General features: G+C 34.6%; 1 protein-coding gene across 6 annotated transcripts in view; it reads left to right on the top strand.

Moving 5' to 3' along the window:
* LOC105218153 (protein retinal degeneration B) overlaps positions 1-18,058 on the top strand; it is a 49,009-nt gene that overhangs the window by 27,673 nt on the left and 3,278 nt on the right. The window contains exons 2-17 of one of the 6 annotated variants that reach the window (XM_054230890.1): positions 2,810-3,122; positions 3,303-3,447; positions 3,617-3,808; positions 5,064-5,486; positions 5,558-5,820; positions 6,666-6,695; positions 6,819-6,894; positions 6,962-7,252; positions 7,316-7,972; positions 8,033-8,200; positions 8,263-8,400; positions 8,578-8,726; positions 8,890-9,708; positions 9,767-9,939; positions 13,208-13,381; positions 15,353-16,219. In XM_054230890.1, coding sequence (XP_054086865.1) covers positions 3,045-3,122; positions 3,303-3,447; positions 3,617-3,808; positions 5,064-5,486; positions 5,558-5,820; positions 6,666-6,695; positions 6,819-6,894; positions 6,962-7,252; positions 7,316-7,972; positions 8,033-8,200; positions 8,263-8,400; positions 8,578-8,726; positions 8,890-9,708; positions 9,767-9,939; positions 13,208-13,238 — 3,633 coding nt within the window. In that variant the 5' untranslated portion in view covers positions 2,810-3,044 and the 3' untranslated portion in view covers positions 13,239-13,381; positions 15,353-16,219. The remainder of the gene's footprint in view (positions 1-2,809; positions 3,123-3,302; positions 3,448-3,616; positions 3,809-5,063; positions 5,487-5,557; positions 5,821-6,665; positions 6,696-6,818; positions 6,895-6,961; positions 7,253-7,315; positions 7,973-8,032; positions 8,201-8,262; positions 8,401-8,577; positions 8,727-8,889; positions 9,709-9,766; positions 9,940-13,207; positions 13,382-15,352; positions 16,220-18,058) is intronic. The other 5 variants (XM_054230893.1, XM_011193567.3, XM_029044014.2 and 2 more) reach the window with 5 other exon arrangements.

Below are 18,058 nucleotides of genomic sequence, written 5' to 3'. Positions count from 1 at the left end.
TCAGAAACATTTCTGTTTTCATTCATCGAATATTTACTTCACACCATTGCAGCAAATAATGCAAATTTATAGACAAACTGAAAATGTGCTCGTAAATGCTCGTCAATATGATTGGTTTTGTTTTCTCACATGGCTCGCGGAAAATGTACCGTGTTGGCCTTCATTTTGGCCTTTGATGCGTAAACGGTTTTATGATATTAGATATTTTGGTGGATTTGTAATAGTTTGATGAAGTGGACTGGATGAGTCATTGGCTTGTTGATTAAATTAGTTTTCAGATAGGGAGACTTGGGATGTGAGGTGTAATCTACCTCCAGGTGGATGAGGATCCAAAGATCCATTGCTTCAGAGCGACGTCACATCTTTCGTTATGAAAACGGGAATGAGTCAAAATTGATGTCGAAGAAATAAATAATTTCAATAGCCCTTGGACTTGCCAAAGTAATATTTTCTTTCCACCCTTATTCTCACTCGATAATCGACATTCTATCTAAAAAAATCTAACATTTATTCTCAACAAATAATCTTAGCACAATTACATGGACGTAGTTCTAAATCTTTGAGGACTATAACCTTTATGGAACCTGTCTCTCAAGTACTTTTGTAGTCCGTTCAATAATTTCTATTTCATAGGGTTTTCTAATGATAAAGACTTCCAAAAGCATGGATTATTGCTGTAACAGCAGTTACGTAGATCAGACTGGGTGAATGTTTCCAAAATAAGTCAACTTTTTGGGGAACACTTGCATTGGCGCCAGTCATAAAGTAGATTTCACATTATTTTTCGGGGAATTTTTTTGCTTTACACATTTTGGATTTGTTTATATTTCTGGGTGTTAATTTGCAATATTTGTGCATGCAGTGAATTCTTAGGAAAAGGCAGACATATGTAAATATTTTTCTCGAAATCAATAACATTGGATGTTTATTTACTATGGAACAAGTATAATAACGCCAATCATATTATTTTTCTCTTTACTATATAGCTTACATACATATAATAAAATTTGAATTTAAAATTCAAAAATCGAATAGGAAAATACAGAATTAATAAATATATGGAGCATTAGGTATCAAATATATTATTAAAAAATCTATTTTTTTGTATATGGTATAACATGATAAGGGAGAACGATTCGTGAAATCTTGAGAGTAAAGTATCGAACAAACAACTGGTATAAATAATATAGACTGGCATATCAAGCAATGATAAAGGGGTTTTAAATAAGAGCGGTACAAAAGTAAATAAAACAAAAATGGTTTAGGATATCAATGAAATTCTTTAAAAGTACATTCGATGACATTATGTATTTATACCAATTTTGACGGGTTTTAAGCATAAATTGGCCGATACTGCTGCAATTTCACGTTCGATATTCGTACGAAGTTCATCAATCGTTGCTGTCTTGTTGGAATAGACCACAGGACACAGAAAAGGGTCCAACGGGTCAAATCGCAAGACCGCGGCGGCCAATTGACTGGGCCATTTCGTGAGATAAAACGTTCGCAAAGCTTGGTTTTCAATAAATCGATTGTGACATTCGCTGTGTGGCTTGTGGACCCGTTCTGTTGCAGCCACATATTGTCAAAGTTCATATCCTCCAATTCGGGCCAAAAATATTAGGTTATCATTGAGCGGTAGCGATTCCCATTCACAGTAACGTGTAGGTTTTGATCATCAAGAAAGAAGAACGGCCCCATGACTACGCCGGCCGATAAACCGCACCACACCGTAATTTTTTCGGGATGCAATGGTGACTCATGGAGTACATGTGGATTGCTGCCGGGCCAATAACGCATATTGACTCATTGACGAAGATATTCAGCCAGAAATGGGTCTCATCGCTGAAGATGATTTTTCGATGAAAATCTGGATTATTTTCAAGTTGTTGCTCCGTCCCAATTCAGGAGGGTTCAGAGTCTGCATTAATTTTATCTTGTAAGGATGTAGGCCAAGATCTTTTCGCAAAATTCGCCACAACGACGTCACAGAGATACCCAACGCTTGAGAGACTGTGAGAGACTGATTTGAATCTTCCTGAATTGATGAGCTAGCGGCAGCAACGTTCTCAACACTACGAGCACTCCCTTGTCTCACTGGCACAGAAACAATTTGTACTGTGCTTGTGGATTAAAATTTTTCCACTAGATGCTCATTTGTTGATCTCATAGGACGATTATGACGACCATAAATTGGACGTAGCACTCTTTAAGTTGAGGTTGAGTTGATTCCGAATTTCGTTTGTAAATTTTAATAATTTCGACTCGTTGTTGGATCGTATATCTTTCCATGATCAAATGTCAAACCATACTGAAGATAAATGTCAAAAGAGAAAGAAGACGAAAATATGTCGTCGTTTACTGACCCTATCGGTCTACTTTTGTAGCGTCCCTATTGAAAAACCCTTTACTTGTAAATTTGAATTCTACTTGATAAATAGCTTTGCTGTTGCTTTCACGAATAAAAAATATTGACAAGAAGTCAGAGCGAGTAAAGTAGTATTGAATCGAATGGCGATAATCTTCGGTAACAATGGTGCCAGCCATTAAGGCAATCTCTTACTTTAGTAAATTAGATAAAATAATCTAGACACTCTATAAAATCAGAAATCCATCTAAAAGAAGCAGTTATCGCTATTATCGCAACGGGAAATAATAAAGATAAATCTGCATATACTCTAACTATTTAACAATATTTGTGTCTGATAAGCAAAATAAAACTATGGACTTATCTATATATATCTTCCAGCAATTATTACACACATAAAAGCGCTAATTGCCAATCAAAATACATTCCCTCTATTCACAGAGTTCTACGCCAACAACCCTTTTAAGCAGCAACAATAACCAAATTAAAAGGCATGCATCTACTTTTAGGCGCAACAGCATGCAAAATAATAATAATGCCTACAGACACACTGCGTTGGCAATAAAACCCAACCAAAGCAATTAAAAGTTATATTTGGAACAACAGCCCACAGGACGGTCTTCAAGTATTGCCTGTTATATGAGTGCACCCTTTGAGAGGCGAGCAGCAAAGCAAAATGTTAATCAAGGAGTACCGTATACCCTTGCCGTTAACGGTGGAGGAGTACCGCATCGCACAGCTGTATATGATAGCGGTAAGTAAGGGGGCGCGTGTTGTTGTTGCGCGCCACTAATGACCGCCAACAGCGTTGCGGCCAATCAAAACACTCAAATAGCGATTATAAATCATTTTATTTCATTCAATTATACATTCATGCCATTCCCCACTGCCTTCCATATACTCGTACTTTATTGCTTTCACTTCCGTTCTGTAGAAAAAAAGTCGCGAGGAGAGTCATGGCGAGGGCAGCGGTGTTGAAATTATCATTAATGAACCCTACAAAGACGGTCCCGGCGGCAATGGACAGTATACGAAGAAAATCTATCATGTTGGCAGCCATTTACCCGGTTGGATAAAAAGTGAGTTAAATCCAATTAAGTGAACTACTCAATTAAATGAAATGAGTGCCCGCCACTAATTACGCGCTTACTGTGGCGCGTTTTGCGCTTATTTTATAAGCGTGTATGGGTGTGTTTTTGTTGTATTTATGCTGAATTATTGAATTTTTTTCTTTTCGTCGTCGCACAGGTTTGTTGCCGAAGAGCGCTTTGACGGTGGAGGAAGAGGCGTGGAACGCTTATCCATACACACGCACGCGCTACACCTGTCCATTTGTGGAGAAATTCTCGCTCGATATTGAAACTTATTATTTTCCGGATAACGGTTATCAGGATAATGTGTTCAAATTGAGCGGCAGCGATTTGCGTAATCGTATTGTGGGTAAGTGATAAGGGAGTTAAATATAGAATATTAGTATATATTAAACTGCACCTCATAATGAATGTAGGTTCAACAGGTTGTGGCGTTAAGTGATAGGGAAGGGTTGGTAGAGACCACTAACTATAGTTAATAACCAATTTGTAGCAAAAGTAACAACTTCCTTATTAGTTGTTGAAAAGAAGGTAATTAGTTATAATAAAAATACTAGGGAATGGCGTCGACCACTTTTGGGTCAAAAACCATACCTCCGGAAATCTCCGGAACTACTCGATCGATTTCAATGACTGAATGGTACATGATATTTTTTCGAAATCCTGATGTTTCCGATGAAAAATGGACGAAATCGATTAATAACCACGCCTACTTTCCATATAATTAAAATTTGAATTCCAACTGACTCGTTCCCATTATAATTCAGGGGGCCCCTCGTAGAGGCCCATCTTCTTATTTGCGAAGAACTCGGACTGCAACTTTTCACAAGCCTTTTTTGAGTTCAACTTTATACCACCAAGTTTGCCATAGACAGGAACAGATTGTTATCACATGGCGCTATGTCCGGGCTATATGGTAGATGCGATAAAACGAATCATCAACGAAGTGTGTGGTCTGGTACACCCTTCCTGTTGGCCAATTCTGGACGCTTCTGGTCGATCGCCTACTTCAAGCGATCCAGTTCTACGCAGTGGATGGTAAAATTAAGCGTCTGGCCATATGGGCAGCTCATAGTGGATGATTACATTCCAATCCTACCAAATACACAGCAAAACCTTCCTGGCCGTCAATCCCGGCTTGGCACCTATTTGGAACAATTCACCGGACTTCGACCAAGACCGTTTTCGCTTGATATTGTCGTATGTGATCCATTTTTCGTCGCCAGTCCCATCTCCTGGGCGATGTCATGAGATGCCACATGCCGGTCTAACTTGATGTTTTCCATGATTTGATCGGTAGTCGACGTCACAGGTCTCTTTCGCCGGCGTCGTCCTTAGCCATGGTGCCGTTTTCACCCGCTCTAAATCGTCGAAATCATTCCTCCGGTAAAAATGAGTGAAATCGGTTCAGAAATTACCTCAGCCCCCATATACTATAATGTATATGATGATTTTCGTTATTCTATTGGACTTTACGCCGAATATACGGGACGAAAGGTGTCTTATCTGAATAAAATTACATAAATAAATTCCGAGAGTATAAAATGTCACATCCTTCCTCTCTTCTTACTTATATTTCCCATTTTTTCCCCCAACCATTGCAGATGTCATCGATATAGTGAAGGATCAACTATATGGTGGTGATTATGTTAAGGAGGAGGATCCCAAACTCTTTGTATCTGATAAAACCGGACGTGGTCCGTTGGGCGAAGAATGGCTGGAGGAGTATTGGCGCGAGGTAAAGGGCAAGAAGCAACCCACCGTACGCAATATGTCGCTGATGTGCGCCTATAAGATTTGCCGCGTCGAATTTCGTTATTGGGGTATGCAAACCAAGTTGGAGAAGTTCATACACGATGTGGCATTACGGAAAACAATGTTGCGCGCACATCGACAGGCGTGGGCCTGGCAAGACGAGTGGTACGGGCTGACTATTGAAGATATACGTGAGATTGAGCGACAAACTCAGCTGGCGTTGGCAAAGAAAATGGGTGGCGGTGAAGAGAGTGAAAGTGATGTGGAAGATGGTATGCGCATGAATAAGTTAAATAAGTTTTTAATATAATTTTGTCTGGCAAACTTTGTCATTTACTTTCAGCTGACAGCGTGGCGGATCTGCATGGTCGACCAATAACTGGCAGCACGGGCAGTGAGCGTCGAAAGTCAAGTGGCGCGCCACCACCGATTGTTACCCAAGAGCCGCCAAGCGCTGAAGGTACCTCGGATGAGGATGAGGAGGAGGCCGCGCAGGAGGTGAGCGCACGTTCACGCTCGCAGAGCATACAATTGACAAAATCGAAATTCGGTTCGAAGGGTGCGCTGCACTCACCGGTTGGTTCGGCGCATAGCTTTGATTTGCAGGTGTGTTGAACATTTTTCGGGAAAGATTACATTTTTTCTGTGTTTCTCTGTGCTCTGCAATGTTTATGTCTATATGTGCTTTATGTGGCCCAGTTCTCTTTGCGTGCTTTATACTGTGCTTATGGTAATTTGAGTATCTTGGAGCTTAGTTAAGACTAACAAAGTGGGGAGAACTTAAGGTTCTTTATAATTAACAAGAGTGCTCATCGTTACACACAAGTTTCTCATTTTAATATCAAAGACGAGCAGTTCTTAGCTTTGACCTTCTCATTTTCTTGTCGGGGTCTCAGTTCCGAGAAGGTCTTAGCTCTGAGTATCCCGTTTTCAGCTTAGAGACTCATTTCCGAGAAGATCATAGGTCTGACCCTCTCTTTTTCATGTCGTAGAATCAGTGCCGAGAAGGTCTTAGCTTTAATCCTCTCGTTTTCTGCTTAGAGACTCAGTTACGAGAAGGTTTTAGGTCTGACCCTTTCGTTTTCATGTCGTTGACTTAGTTCCGAATTAGTCGTAGCTCTGACCTTCCCGTTTTTAGTTCCAAGAAGATTTTCGCGCTGACCTACTCATTTTCATATCGGCGGCTTAGTTCCAAGAAGGTCTTAGCTCGGACCCTCTAGTTTTCAGATTGGAGAATTAGTTCCGAGAAAGTCTCCGCTCGTGCCAGCTTTATAACATTGGATATAACTTGTTTTCGCCAATATAGAAGCATAGAAGCTCTGACTAAGCAAGCTTCAAGATCTCAAAGACCATAACGCTATTGCGTTTTTTTCTTACTATTTAATTTACTTTACTGTTATTTACTTTAATTATTTTATTTAATATTTTACAAAAACCAAATCTACTTAAAGCCGCATGCTAAGAATGTTCTACATAAAAACGTAAGTTTCAAATAAGTATCGTATGAGAATTTATTTGATTAGTTTGTTCCCTAGTTCTTGTACAAAATATTGTAAGACCCTTCATCAAATTCACCTCCACTCACTAATAAACTCCACTTACAGGTTGCAAATTGGCGTATGGAGCGGCTGGAAGTGGACACCAAGTCCAACTCTGACGAAGAGTTCTTCGATTGCGTTGGTATGTGTTACTATCGGCTCTATACTCTCAGTTCCAATCTTATTGCTATTTTCTTTGTGTCTTGCAGATACCAATGAGACCAACTCGCTCGCCAAATGGAGTTCACTTGAGCTGCTTGGGGAGGGTGACGATAGTCCGCCACCGAGCAGTGGCATTGCATATAAAGACAGTCAAGAAGACAGTATTTTCAATCAAGACTTCCTAATGCGCGTCGCCTCAGAGCGTGGCAATAAGCGACAGTTGCGTTCCTCGGCTAGTGTAGATCGCAGTCATGACGCATCGCCGCCGGGTTCGCCAGGCACGCCATCTTGTTCCACCACCATACTAATACTTGTGGTGCATGCGGGCAGCGTTTTGGGTAAGAGCTTTTCATATAAAAGAAAAGGCTTGCATATTAAGTTGAAATCTTAAATGTTTTTAGACGCCACCAGCGAGCTGACCGCCAAGAAGTCAGACATTACCACATTTCGTGGCGCCTTCGAGGGTGTCATGCGTCAACACTATCCTAGTCTACTGAGTCATGTTACCATCAAAATGGTACCATGCCCTTCCATTTGCACCGATGCTCTAGGCATACTCTCTAGTCTTAGTCCATACTCGTTCGACGCCTCACCGTCGGCGATCGATATACCGAATATAGCTGATGTACCAATTGGCGCCATACCATTGCTATCGGTGGCATCACCAGAATTTCAAGATACCGTTAATAAGACAGTGACTGCAGCCAATATAGTCTATCATGAATTTGTCAAATCCGAAGAGGGTCACGGTTTCGCCGGTCAAGTGGTAATGCTGGGTGATTCGATGGGTTCGCTGTTGGCCTATGAGGCGCTCTGCCGCAGCAATGGTTCTGATGGTGGTGGTAGCCGTTCATCGCGTACCGATGACGATGAACGTTTCAACGATTCCGATTTGGATGCTAAGCGTCTGCTGGTAGCACCTTCACCGCGTCGGCGACGCTCCTCGTCGAGTGATTCGCGTGGCAACAAATTGGATTTTGAAGTTGGTGATTTCTTTATGTTCGGTTCACCGCTGTCCATTGTGTTGGCATCGCGTAAACTGCATGATGCCAAGGCGGGTAAGTGCCGCTCAAATCAGACGTAATTGAAAGTTTTTATTTATAATTGTGTCTCCACAGCGCTGGCACGTCCGAACTGTAATCAAGTGTACAATCTATTCCATCCTACCGATCCGATTGCTTCCCGCTTAGAGCCATTGCTCAGCGCTAGATTTTCCATGTTGGCGCCAGTGAATGTACCGCGTTATGCCAAGTATCCGTTGGGCAATGGACAGCCGTATCATTTACGTGAGTTTGAAGAATTTTGTTTTGCACTTCGACATTAACCTATCCTATTTTTCTTCTCTCAGTGGAGGTCATACAATCACATCCACAACATTTCAGTGAAGCCAACAATATTTTGAGCAACAGACGTCTTTCGGATGCCTCAATGCAAAGTACTATTTCTGGTCTCATTGAAAATGTATCGCTAAGTACAATCCACTCACGTAAGTTGCTAGTTCAAACCCGTAGAACCTAGAAAACAATACTTTGAAACTGTATTTTTACCAGTAGAAGTAGGGTTCCCTATTTTTAGCTCTACTCAAAGGCTTGTTTGGTATCTGTGGCTCACATTTCTTCATATTTATTTCACTTTTAACTATAATCATTCAATTTATTTCCAGTTCAAATGAAATGGTGGGGCACAAAACGTTTAGACTACGCCTTGTATTGCCCGGAAGGTTTGAGTAATTTCCCCGCTCATGCCTTGCCACATCTATTCCACGCCAGTTATTGGGAGAGCGCCGATGTCATAGCGTTCGTTTTACGTCAGGTGAGTTTAGATATTTTTTGTTGACAAATTTACAAGAAATTCTAAAAAAAAATTCGCTGAAAAACCATGTTTCGATATCTAATAGGTTTAAATCCTTATAGAAGAAAGCGTGGAACTGCAGCTTTTGACGACAACCATGTTAATCCATTCCTTTCCCTTTCAGATTGGCAAATTTGATGGCATTCCATTTGTCGGCTCAGCAGACGACAAAGAAACGGTCACCTTCCATCCAAGTCAGCCACGTGAGAAATGGATGAAGAAACGCACTTCGGTGAAACTGAAAAATGTCGCCGCCAATCATCGAGCCAACGATGTAATTGTATTGGAGGGACGCGAACAGCGTCTTAATGCACGTTTCATGTATGGACCGTTGGATATGATCACGTTGCATGGCGAAAAAGTCGATATACATCTGATGAAGGATCCACCGGCCGGCGAATGGACATTCCTAGCCACCGAGTTGACCGATAAGAACGGTCGCATCGCATATACCATACCCGAACAAGTATCGCTAGGCTATGGCATCTATCCGGTGAAAATGATTGTACGTGGCGATCATACATCGGTTGACTGTTATGTCGCCATAGTGCCGCCGTTGACCGAATGTGTGGTCTTTAGTATTGATGGTTCCTTTACGGCGTCCATGTCGGTGACGGGACGTGATCCAAAGGTACGCGCTGGCGCGGTTGATGTTTGTCGCCATTGGCAAGAGTTGGGCTATCTGTTGATCTACATTACGGGACGTCCAGATATGCAACAACAACGTGTGGTATCCTGGTTGAGCCAGCACAATTTCCCACATGGTCTGATCTCTTTCGCCGACGGTTTACTCACCGATCCGCTGGGTCACAAGACAGCTTATTTGAATAATTTAGTGCAAAATCATGGAATCTCAATTGTGGCTGCTTACGGTAGCAGCAAAGACATAACGGTGTATGCGAATGTGGGCTTGCGAGCCGAACAGATATTTATTGTGGGCAAAGTAAGTTGAAATTGAGAGTATTGTATTCAGAAGTTCATTATTTTTCTGCTACTTGCAGGTGAGCAAAAAATTACAATCGAACGCCACAGTACTGAGCGATGGTTATGCCGCTCATTTGGCCGGTCTGCAAGTGGTGGGTGGCTCGCGTCCCGCCAAAGGTAATGCGCGCATGGTAATACCACGTGGTTGCTTCAATTTGCCCGGACAGGCTTCGAATCCCCGTCGCAGAAGGTATGTCTCAGTGAATGCGTAGTATTTTGTGTTTCATGTATGTCGTATTGCCCTAGTGTATACCCATATTGTGACACCACTAAATAGTTGTATATATGTATGTATATTCATAAAGATATCAGTAGTTTAATTACTGTAAATCAGTTCAGCTGTCATTAACAGTGTTTATTCGCGTGGTCACAGTGAGATGGTTTTTGGTTTTGGATCAAAGGATCAACATAGGATATTGAAATATAATTGGATTATAAATTATTCTAGTTCCATTTATATTTTCAGTTTTCACAACACTAAGTAATGATAAAAGCCTTGTCCCGAAAATAACGTTATTTTTCACTAAAGAAGATTATATGACAACCAGAAGTCTTTCCATTTTCCAGTGTTGCTTAGCGGTGTGTAGCGATTTACTAAATTAAGTAATATTCAGGGGACTGAGATTAGAAGAAGTTCAAATGAACAACAGAGGTTCCAAGGTTAAGAAGTTAAGGTTTGGCAATCGCGATTCGGGAGTTAGAAATTAACATCATTTATGATTCCAAGCAATTGGAACGAGACTAAATTTTTTCCGGTACAAGACTATCAAATCCAAAGCATATCTACCAATTAATTGGGTAGTTAAGTACGGAGGAAGTGAATGAGGATATAACTGCGTCAAATCCTCTAAATATCTGGAAGTGTATATAAAGGTTAAGTTTAAACATATTGGAACTTGAAGTTCTAATAATAGTTTCTGAATTTTGGACATTGCTTTTGATCTTGGTTATTTCGAATCAACTTCCAACATATAGGAAAAAATACTAAACTTAAAATGTAGTGTTCTAGGCTAAAATTTTAAGTGTTTTCTTTTGCATGGTCACCAGGGGCACTCTTGCAGATGTCCAGACGTTGATATGGAATCACATATTTTCCAAGTCCATATCATCCAATTAGAACCAAAAATATTCGGTTATGATTGAGCGCTAGCGAATCCCATTCACATTAACGTTCTGGACTTGATCATCACAGAAGAAGTACGGCACAATGCCTTCACCGGCTCATAAACCGCACCAAACCGTAATTTTTTCAGAATGCAATGGTGACTCATGCGAGTAGGTGTGGATTACTGCCTGACCAATAACGAATATTTTGCTTATTGACGAAGCCATTCAGCCAGAAATGAGCCTTATCGCTGAAGTTGATTTTTCGATGAAAATTCGGATCATTTTCAAATTGTCGTTCACCAACATACGACGATTCTGGTATTCAAGCGGCTTCAGTTCTTGCGTTAATTTGATCTTATAAGGATGTATGCCAAGATCTTTTGGCAAAATTCGCTACAACGACGTCACAGAGGTACCCAACGCTTGAGAACGATGTGTGAGATACTGATTTGAATCTTCCTGAATTGATGAGCTAACGGCAGCAATATTCTCCACACTACAAGCTTTTCCTTGTCTCACTGGCATAGGAACATTTTTAAACGCTCATTTGTGGATCTGACAGAACGATTATGACGACCATAAATTGGATGTAGCGCTCTTAAAGTTGAGGCCACTGCCTCCGAATTTCGGTAGTAAATTTTAATAACTTCGACTCGTTGTTGGATCGTATATCTTTCCATGATGAAATGGCAAACCTTACTGAAGAGAAATGTCAAAAGAGCGGGAAAAAAATATGGCGACGTATGCTGTCCCTATTGGTCTACTTTTGTAACGACCCATTTGAAAAACCCTTTAGAAAATTTCGAAATTTTTTCGAAGAATAAATTTTTTGTAAATTCAGAATTTTTGATATAACATTCAAATTAAAGATAATTATTTAAAGTAATTCTAAATAATATATTTATGTTTGCAAAAAATTTGGTTCTAAAATCACATTCCTAGCTCATACCGTATGCAGTCAGTTTAAATGTTACTCATACGCCGTGTACGACCAAAATTATTAATATCAAAACTATAAATTTCCTTGTGACCACGTCGAATACTACTCTGTAAACACATCACTAGTTGTACTGTTAATACGCACACACTCAGCTGTATGCATTGAAATATGTATGTGTATGTATGTATATGTGCATTGGTAAATCTGTATGTGAGTAAGTATGTGAAATGCATTGAATTGACTGTTAATTGAATTGCGTTCTGTTTACGTTTGAGTTTTTGGATTATTTTATGTTTCATGCAATTAAAATAAACTACATTAACACCTAATTTGTAATTGCTTTTGTTTGATTGTGATTTGAAATAAATTTTTGGCGCCAAAAAAATAACACAAATTAATTTCATTTCTCTTTTTTGTTACGAAATAATTACACTTTGGTTGCACAGCAATACATATGAACCAAACGCAGACGAATGAAACTGAGAAAAACACACTAACGTTTTAGCTACTAATTTGCATACATACATACATATATGTACAGGTGCCTTGACGCTGAAAATATATATAACCAATATATATAACTGTATTGCATATTACTAACACGGCGAGTTTGTTGGATTTATTTGCTTTATTTTAAAAATATAATTATAATATTAAATAAAATTATTAATAAATATATGCAATTATTTAATGGAAATTATAAACCTTTAGTATATTAATGAAACACTAACACATATTTAGACTAATTGTTATACATACTATATATATGTAGTTATTGATTATGTGTATATATAAATATGTTGTATGTATTAAATAATGATTAACCCATGCAAATGAAAATATTATTATGGAATTTGAATTTATGATATGTTTCTTTTTATATTGTTTCTCTTTGGATTTCATTTTCGAAACATTGACTTTCGTTTGCCTGATACAAATGTGTTTGAAATGGACACTGCAAACGCTTTCACCATCACAAAAAATATCAAAAAATGTATAATAAAAACCAAATACAAATATACAATAATCAACATTATTTCCAACAATATCTACTCTAATGAAATTCACTTTCAAAAAAATATTTTTTTCTTTTTCAAAATTTTAATTTTCAAAAATTTTATCAAAATTTTTTTTTTGTTAAATTTAATTTAATTTTTTTTTAATTTAATTTAATTTTTTATTTTCAAAAATTTTATTTTATTTAAAATTTTTTTTTTCGAAAATTTTATTTTAAATTTTTTTTCAAAATTTAATTTTAATTTTTTTCAAAAATTTAATTTTATTTTCTTTTCTCAAAAATATTATTTTAATTTTTTTTTTCACTGCCACTATCTGCTACTATCACTACTAAAAATCACCACACCTCCATCTTAACCTCAAACAATTTGTGTGCTGTTTCTTGTGTATTTAGGCTGCATGAGCAAGCGGATGCTTTAATGTAAACTGCGTATGACACACCTTAATCACGCATTCACCAACAAACAATAGTTTGCGAAATGGATTTTCAGAAAGTACTAACAAAAAAATTAACCAAAAAAACCACAAACAAAGCAACAAGCAAATAAATCAAAACACAATAAAAATGGTAAATGTTGGCTATTTTGCTTTTATAAAAGAGTTTTTAGTTCGATAACACTTATTAAATATTTATATATATTAAAAAACCAGATTCTAAAAAATATTTAATAATCAAAAATTAAAAAAAAACATTTATTAAGAAATATAAATCAAAATTTAAAGCCAAAAAATTAAACAAAAAATATAATTATTAAAAAATTTGTTTGAAAAAAATAAAAAAAAAATAAATAATTGTTTAAAAGAATTAAAAGATTTAAAACATTAAATTTTATTATTAAAAAATTAGTTGAAAAAAAAATTAAAAAAAAAATAATTAATAATAATTATTGAAAAATAAAAATAAAAATTTAAAACCAAAAAATTAAACAAAAAATATAATTATTAAAATAATTAGTTTAAAAAAAAAAATATTAATTGTTTAAAAAAATATAAAATTTAAAATCAAAAAATTAAAAAAAAAATTAATTATTAAAAAATTAGTTGAAAAAAATACATAATATTAAAAACTAAAAAGAAAATAATTATTAAAAAATTTAAATAAAAATTTAAAACCAAAAAATTAAACAAAAAATATAATTATCAAAAAAAACTAAAAAAGAAATAAAAATTAAATAATTGTTTAAAAAAAAAGTTAAAAAAATACATAATATTAAAAATTAAAAATAAAATAATTATTAAAAAATATAAATAAAAATTTAAAACCAAAAAATTAAACAAAAAATATATTTATTAAAAAAAAAGTTTAAAAACAAAGAAAAGAATTAAATAATTGTTTAAAAAAATTATATTTTTAAAATCAAAAAATTAAAAAAAATATATATTAAAAAATTTGTTGAAAAAAAAATAAAATAATTATTAAAAAATTTAAATAAAAATTTAAAACCAAAAAATTAAACAAAAAATATAATTATTAAAAAAACTAAAAAAGAAATAAAAATTAAATAATTGTTTAAAAAAAAATTAAAACTTAAAATCAAAAAATTAAAAAAATAAAATTAGTTATTAAAAAATTAGTTAAAAAAAGTACATAATATTAAAAATTAAAAATAAAATAATTATTAAAAAATATAAATAAAAATTTAAAACCAAAAAATTAAACAAAAAATATAATTATTAAGAAAACAGTTTAAAAACAAAGAAAAAAATTAAATAATTGTTTAAAAAAATTATATTTTTAATATCAAAATAGGTAAAAAAAAATTGATATTAAAAAATTTGTTGAAAATAAATAAAAAGTGTAAAGCTAAAAAATTAAAAAAAATAATAAGAAACAACAAAATAATATATAAATAAAACAAAAATTAAAAAAAATTTATTTTGAAAAAAAAATAATTAACGGAAGCCAATAAATTAAGTTATTATAAAAATATATCTAATTTCTAAACAAAAAAATATAAATAATTGAAAAAAAATAAAAATTAAATTATTATAAAAATATAACTTCATAAAATTTATAAATTTAATTTAAACCAAAATTTAATCTAAAATTTGTATCCAAATTTCTAAAATATACACAAAAAATAAATAAAAAAAAATTAAAATGAAATCTCTCAAACTAACCTAAAAAAAAAAATAAAAAAAAACATTAAATGATCCAAATCACTCACAAATTAGCCGTTTCAAATTAGCAAAATTGTTGTTGTGCAATAAGAAAATAATACTAACCAAAAAAAAAACGATTACTTTATGTTTAATTGGCAAAATCTTGACTTACATATACTATATGAATCACCTATAGCGCTATAAACTACCACTAAATGCCATTGAAGCTTCTATACTCAATGAAATTTTTATTTGAATTTATCTTTTATGCTATCTCTGCCTATTCATCACCACTGCATATGCATAACAAATATGTAACTACCCTAACTCGCCTGCATCAAAAAATCATCAAAAATCAAATACCTACACAACAACAACAATAATAATGAAAAAATTATTGCAAAAAAAAACTAAATAAAATAAACAACAACAATAGCAACGAAACTGGACTATCATCACCCATACGAAGTGGCTATCTGAAGCGGAAAACCTATCTGAATCTACACTAAAATAATTAGAGAAAAGAGTAAGAAGAAAGAGTAAGCAGAAAGATGAATTGCAATAGTTGCGCATGCGCGAACACAGCTTGCAGAGTAAAAGGCAGCAAAAACTAATTGTAATTGCATAGAGTAACGTCCAACATTGCCGAGCTGCCAATGGAAAGCCAAAGAGAACAATAACAAAGATAAAGTGAAACAAAAGAAATGTCAAAAAGTCGCTCTCATCAACGACGCCTCTACTTTTCCGCCCGCACGCATGTCACAAGTCTAACCAAAAACGCTTTAGCGGCATTTAGCTTAGACCTAATGAAACTAGAAACGAGTAATATTAATGCCCCTCCACAATTACGAAGAGCATCATTAGAGCTTAGTCTTAGTCAACGCAGCAGTTTAGTGCTCATTTAGTGTACTTACTATATACAAAAGTCAGAAGGGAGTCAAAAAGGATGCGTAGCAGAAATCACAAAAAACAAAAACCAAATAAAGCTTAACTATCTACTATGCATAGCTATACAACTACAATACATAAAGTATATAAGTAAATATATATACCATATATATATATAGTATATATATGAAGAGAACGGCTTCACTTAGTGCGCAGAGATTTAGTGTAAAATTGTGATGAAGCGTAAGGGGGTACAGACAGCACTGTATGTACACTAACCCACCCACTCATTTGCGACTACTTAGTGCAGCGCATTGCTACTAGTACTAAAACAGTAACAGCAATGCAAATAATGCAAAGAAATGTTAGAACAAGAAAACAAAAATTTACGAAATTACGCCTAATGTGTCACGAGGTAAGTGGACAATAGTTTAAGTTATTATTTGATAAAATCACTTTATACATATACTAAATATTTTAAGACTCGGATCGCTAAATTATTTTCAAAACGTAAGTAAGGTGAGATAAGTCAGTGAATATAATTATTAGAAGGGTTTAGCTTATAGAATTATATCATTAGATAGTCATCGTAATACAATGAAAGTTTTATATAATGAAAGCTCTATAAAAGCTTTATAGAAAACTTAGAAAGCCAATAGTTGATTGTAGGATTCAAGAAAAGATTTAAATATTACAGTAATTCAAATGAATATATAAACATAATAAAGTATAAACTTAAATAATCTTTATTTGAAAGCTGAAAGGAACATTAAAAAGTTACAAAACCCTACAAAAGCACTCCATTTGGATAATAAGTAATTCATTCATTAGAAGCTTAGCTTAGAAAATTATATTAAATAGTCAGCTTAACAAAGCAAAAGTTCAATATATCGAAGCTTATTCAGTGAAAGCTCCATATAATGAAAGCTCTGTAAAAGCTCTATATAAAGCTTCAAGGAAGATACTATTTGATAACAGGAATTCAAAATAACATTTAAAAATTACAGTAACTATAATGAATCTATAAACATTATAAAGAAATTTATTTACTTAAAGTATCTTAATTAAAAGCTCAAAAAAACGTTTAAGAAGCTATAAAAAACATTACAAAGGAACTCCAGTTGGATAATGAGTGATTTCTGTCGAAGAAAATATATATTTAAAGTATTTAATAATGAGTTGAAATATTGAGAGTTAAGTAAAAATGAACTCAGTGACCATATACGAGTATACTCTAAATAAGTACTCGAGATTTCAGATAGCTCGGTTGATTAAAATTATTTCCCGATTTAAAGAAAGGATCCCAACTGAATGAAATGTACCAGATATCAATAGTAAAGAGATCAATAAGTGTTTTAGGCTTATATTACAATCGAATTCGCCGATAATCATTAGAGATATGGATAAAAATGAAAGTCTGAGGAATGTTATAGTAACATTCTAGTAAAAATGAATTCAGTGATCACATATACACTATATAAGTACTCGGTATCGGGATTTCATATACCCAAGTTGATTTAAATTATTTCCCGATTTAAATGAAGGATCCCAACTGAATAAAATTTACCAGAAATCGATGATAAAGAGATCAACAAGTATTCCAGGTCGATAATACAATCGAATTTGCCTGTAAAAAACAGATATTTGGATGAAAAAGTAGTAAAGGGTAATATTCGAGGGTCCTAACACCTGTTAACTAATGAGAGCTAACAGTCTAAGCAATGGATGATTAGAAAAAAACTACAAATATAAAATTAATAATCCCATTCTCATGGAATATATTCTTTTACACTATCGAACACTATACACGGGTGTCTTGAGCAATAGTTCACTATAATTATTGATATTTAAAGAACATTTTTAATGAAAATAAATTATTTATGAATACATTTTCACTTACCTTACAAATAAGCTGGAAGAAACAGAAAGAAAAGTTTAGATTAAAAAAATTATATATTATAGGTAGGATGATAATAACTAAAAAAGAGTACAAAATAATGACTCAAATGCATTTCTTCTACGATAAGAACTGGCAAGATAGATACAGAAAGGAGAATTGAACAAACTATTTGACCTTATAGCCTTTTCACACAGGCAAATCAATTAAAATTTTGATTAGAAAACCAGTTTTTGTCCTTCACACTGCTGGCTACTCGATAACCGATCAGCTGTTACACATTTTTGTTTTTGCTTTTCATAAGAAGTTGGTAAGTTTCATCAGCTGATTGCTAATTTTTAGCAGCGACATCTACCA

The sequence above is a fragment of the Zeugodacus cucurbitae genome, chromosome 5 (genome assembly GCF_028554725.1).
Source record: "Zeugodacus cucurbitae isolate PBARC_wt_2022May chromosome 5, idZeuCucr1.2, whole genome shotgun sequence".
NCBI classification, from domain to species: domain Eukaryota; kingdom Metazoa; phylum Arthropoda; class Insecta; order Diptera; family Tephritidae; genus Zeugodacus; species Zeugodacus cucurbitae.
The sequence above is the reverse complement of the archived record's forward strand: the minus strand, read 5'-3'. Positions and strand labels throughout refer to the sequence as shown.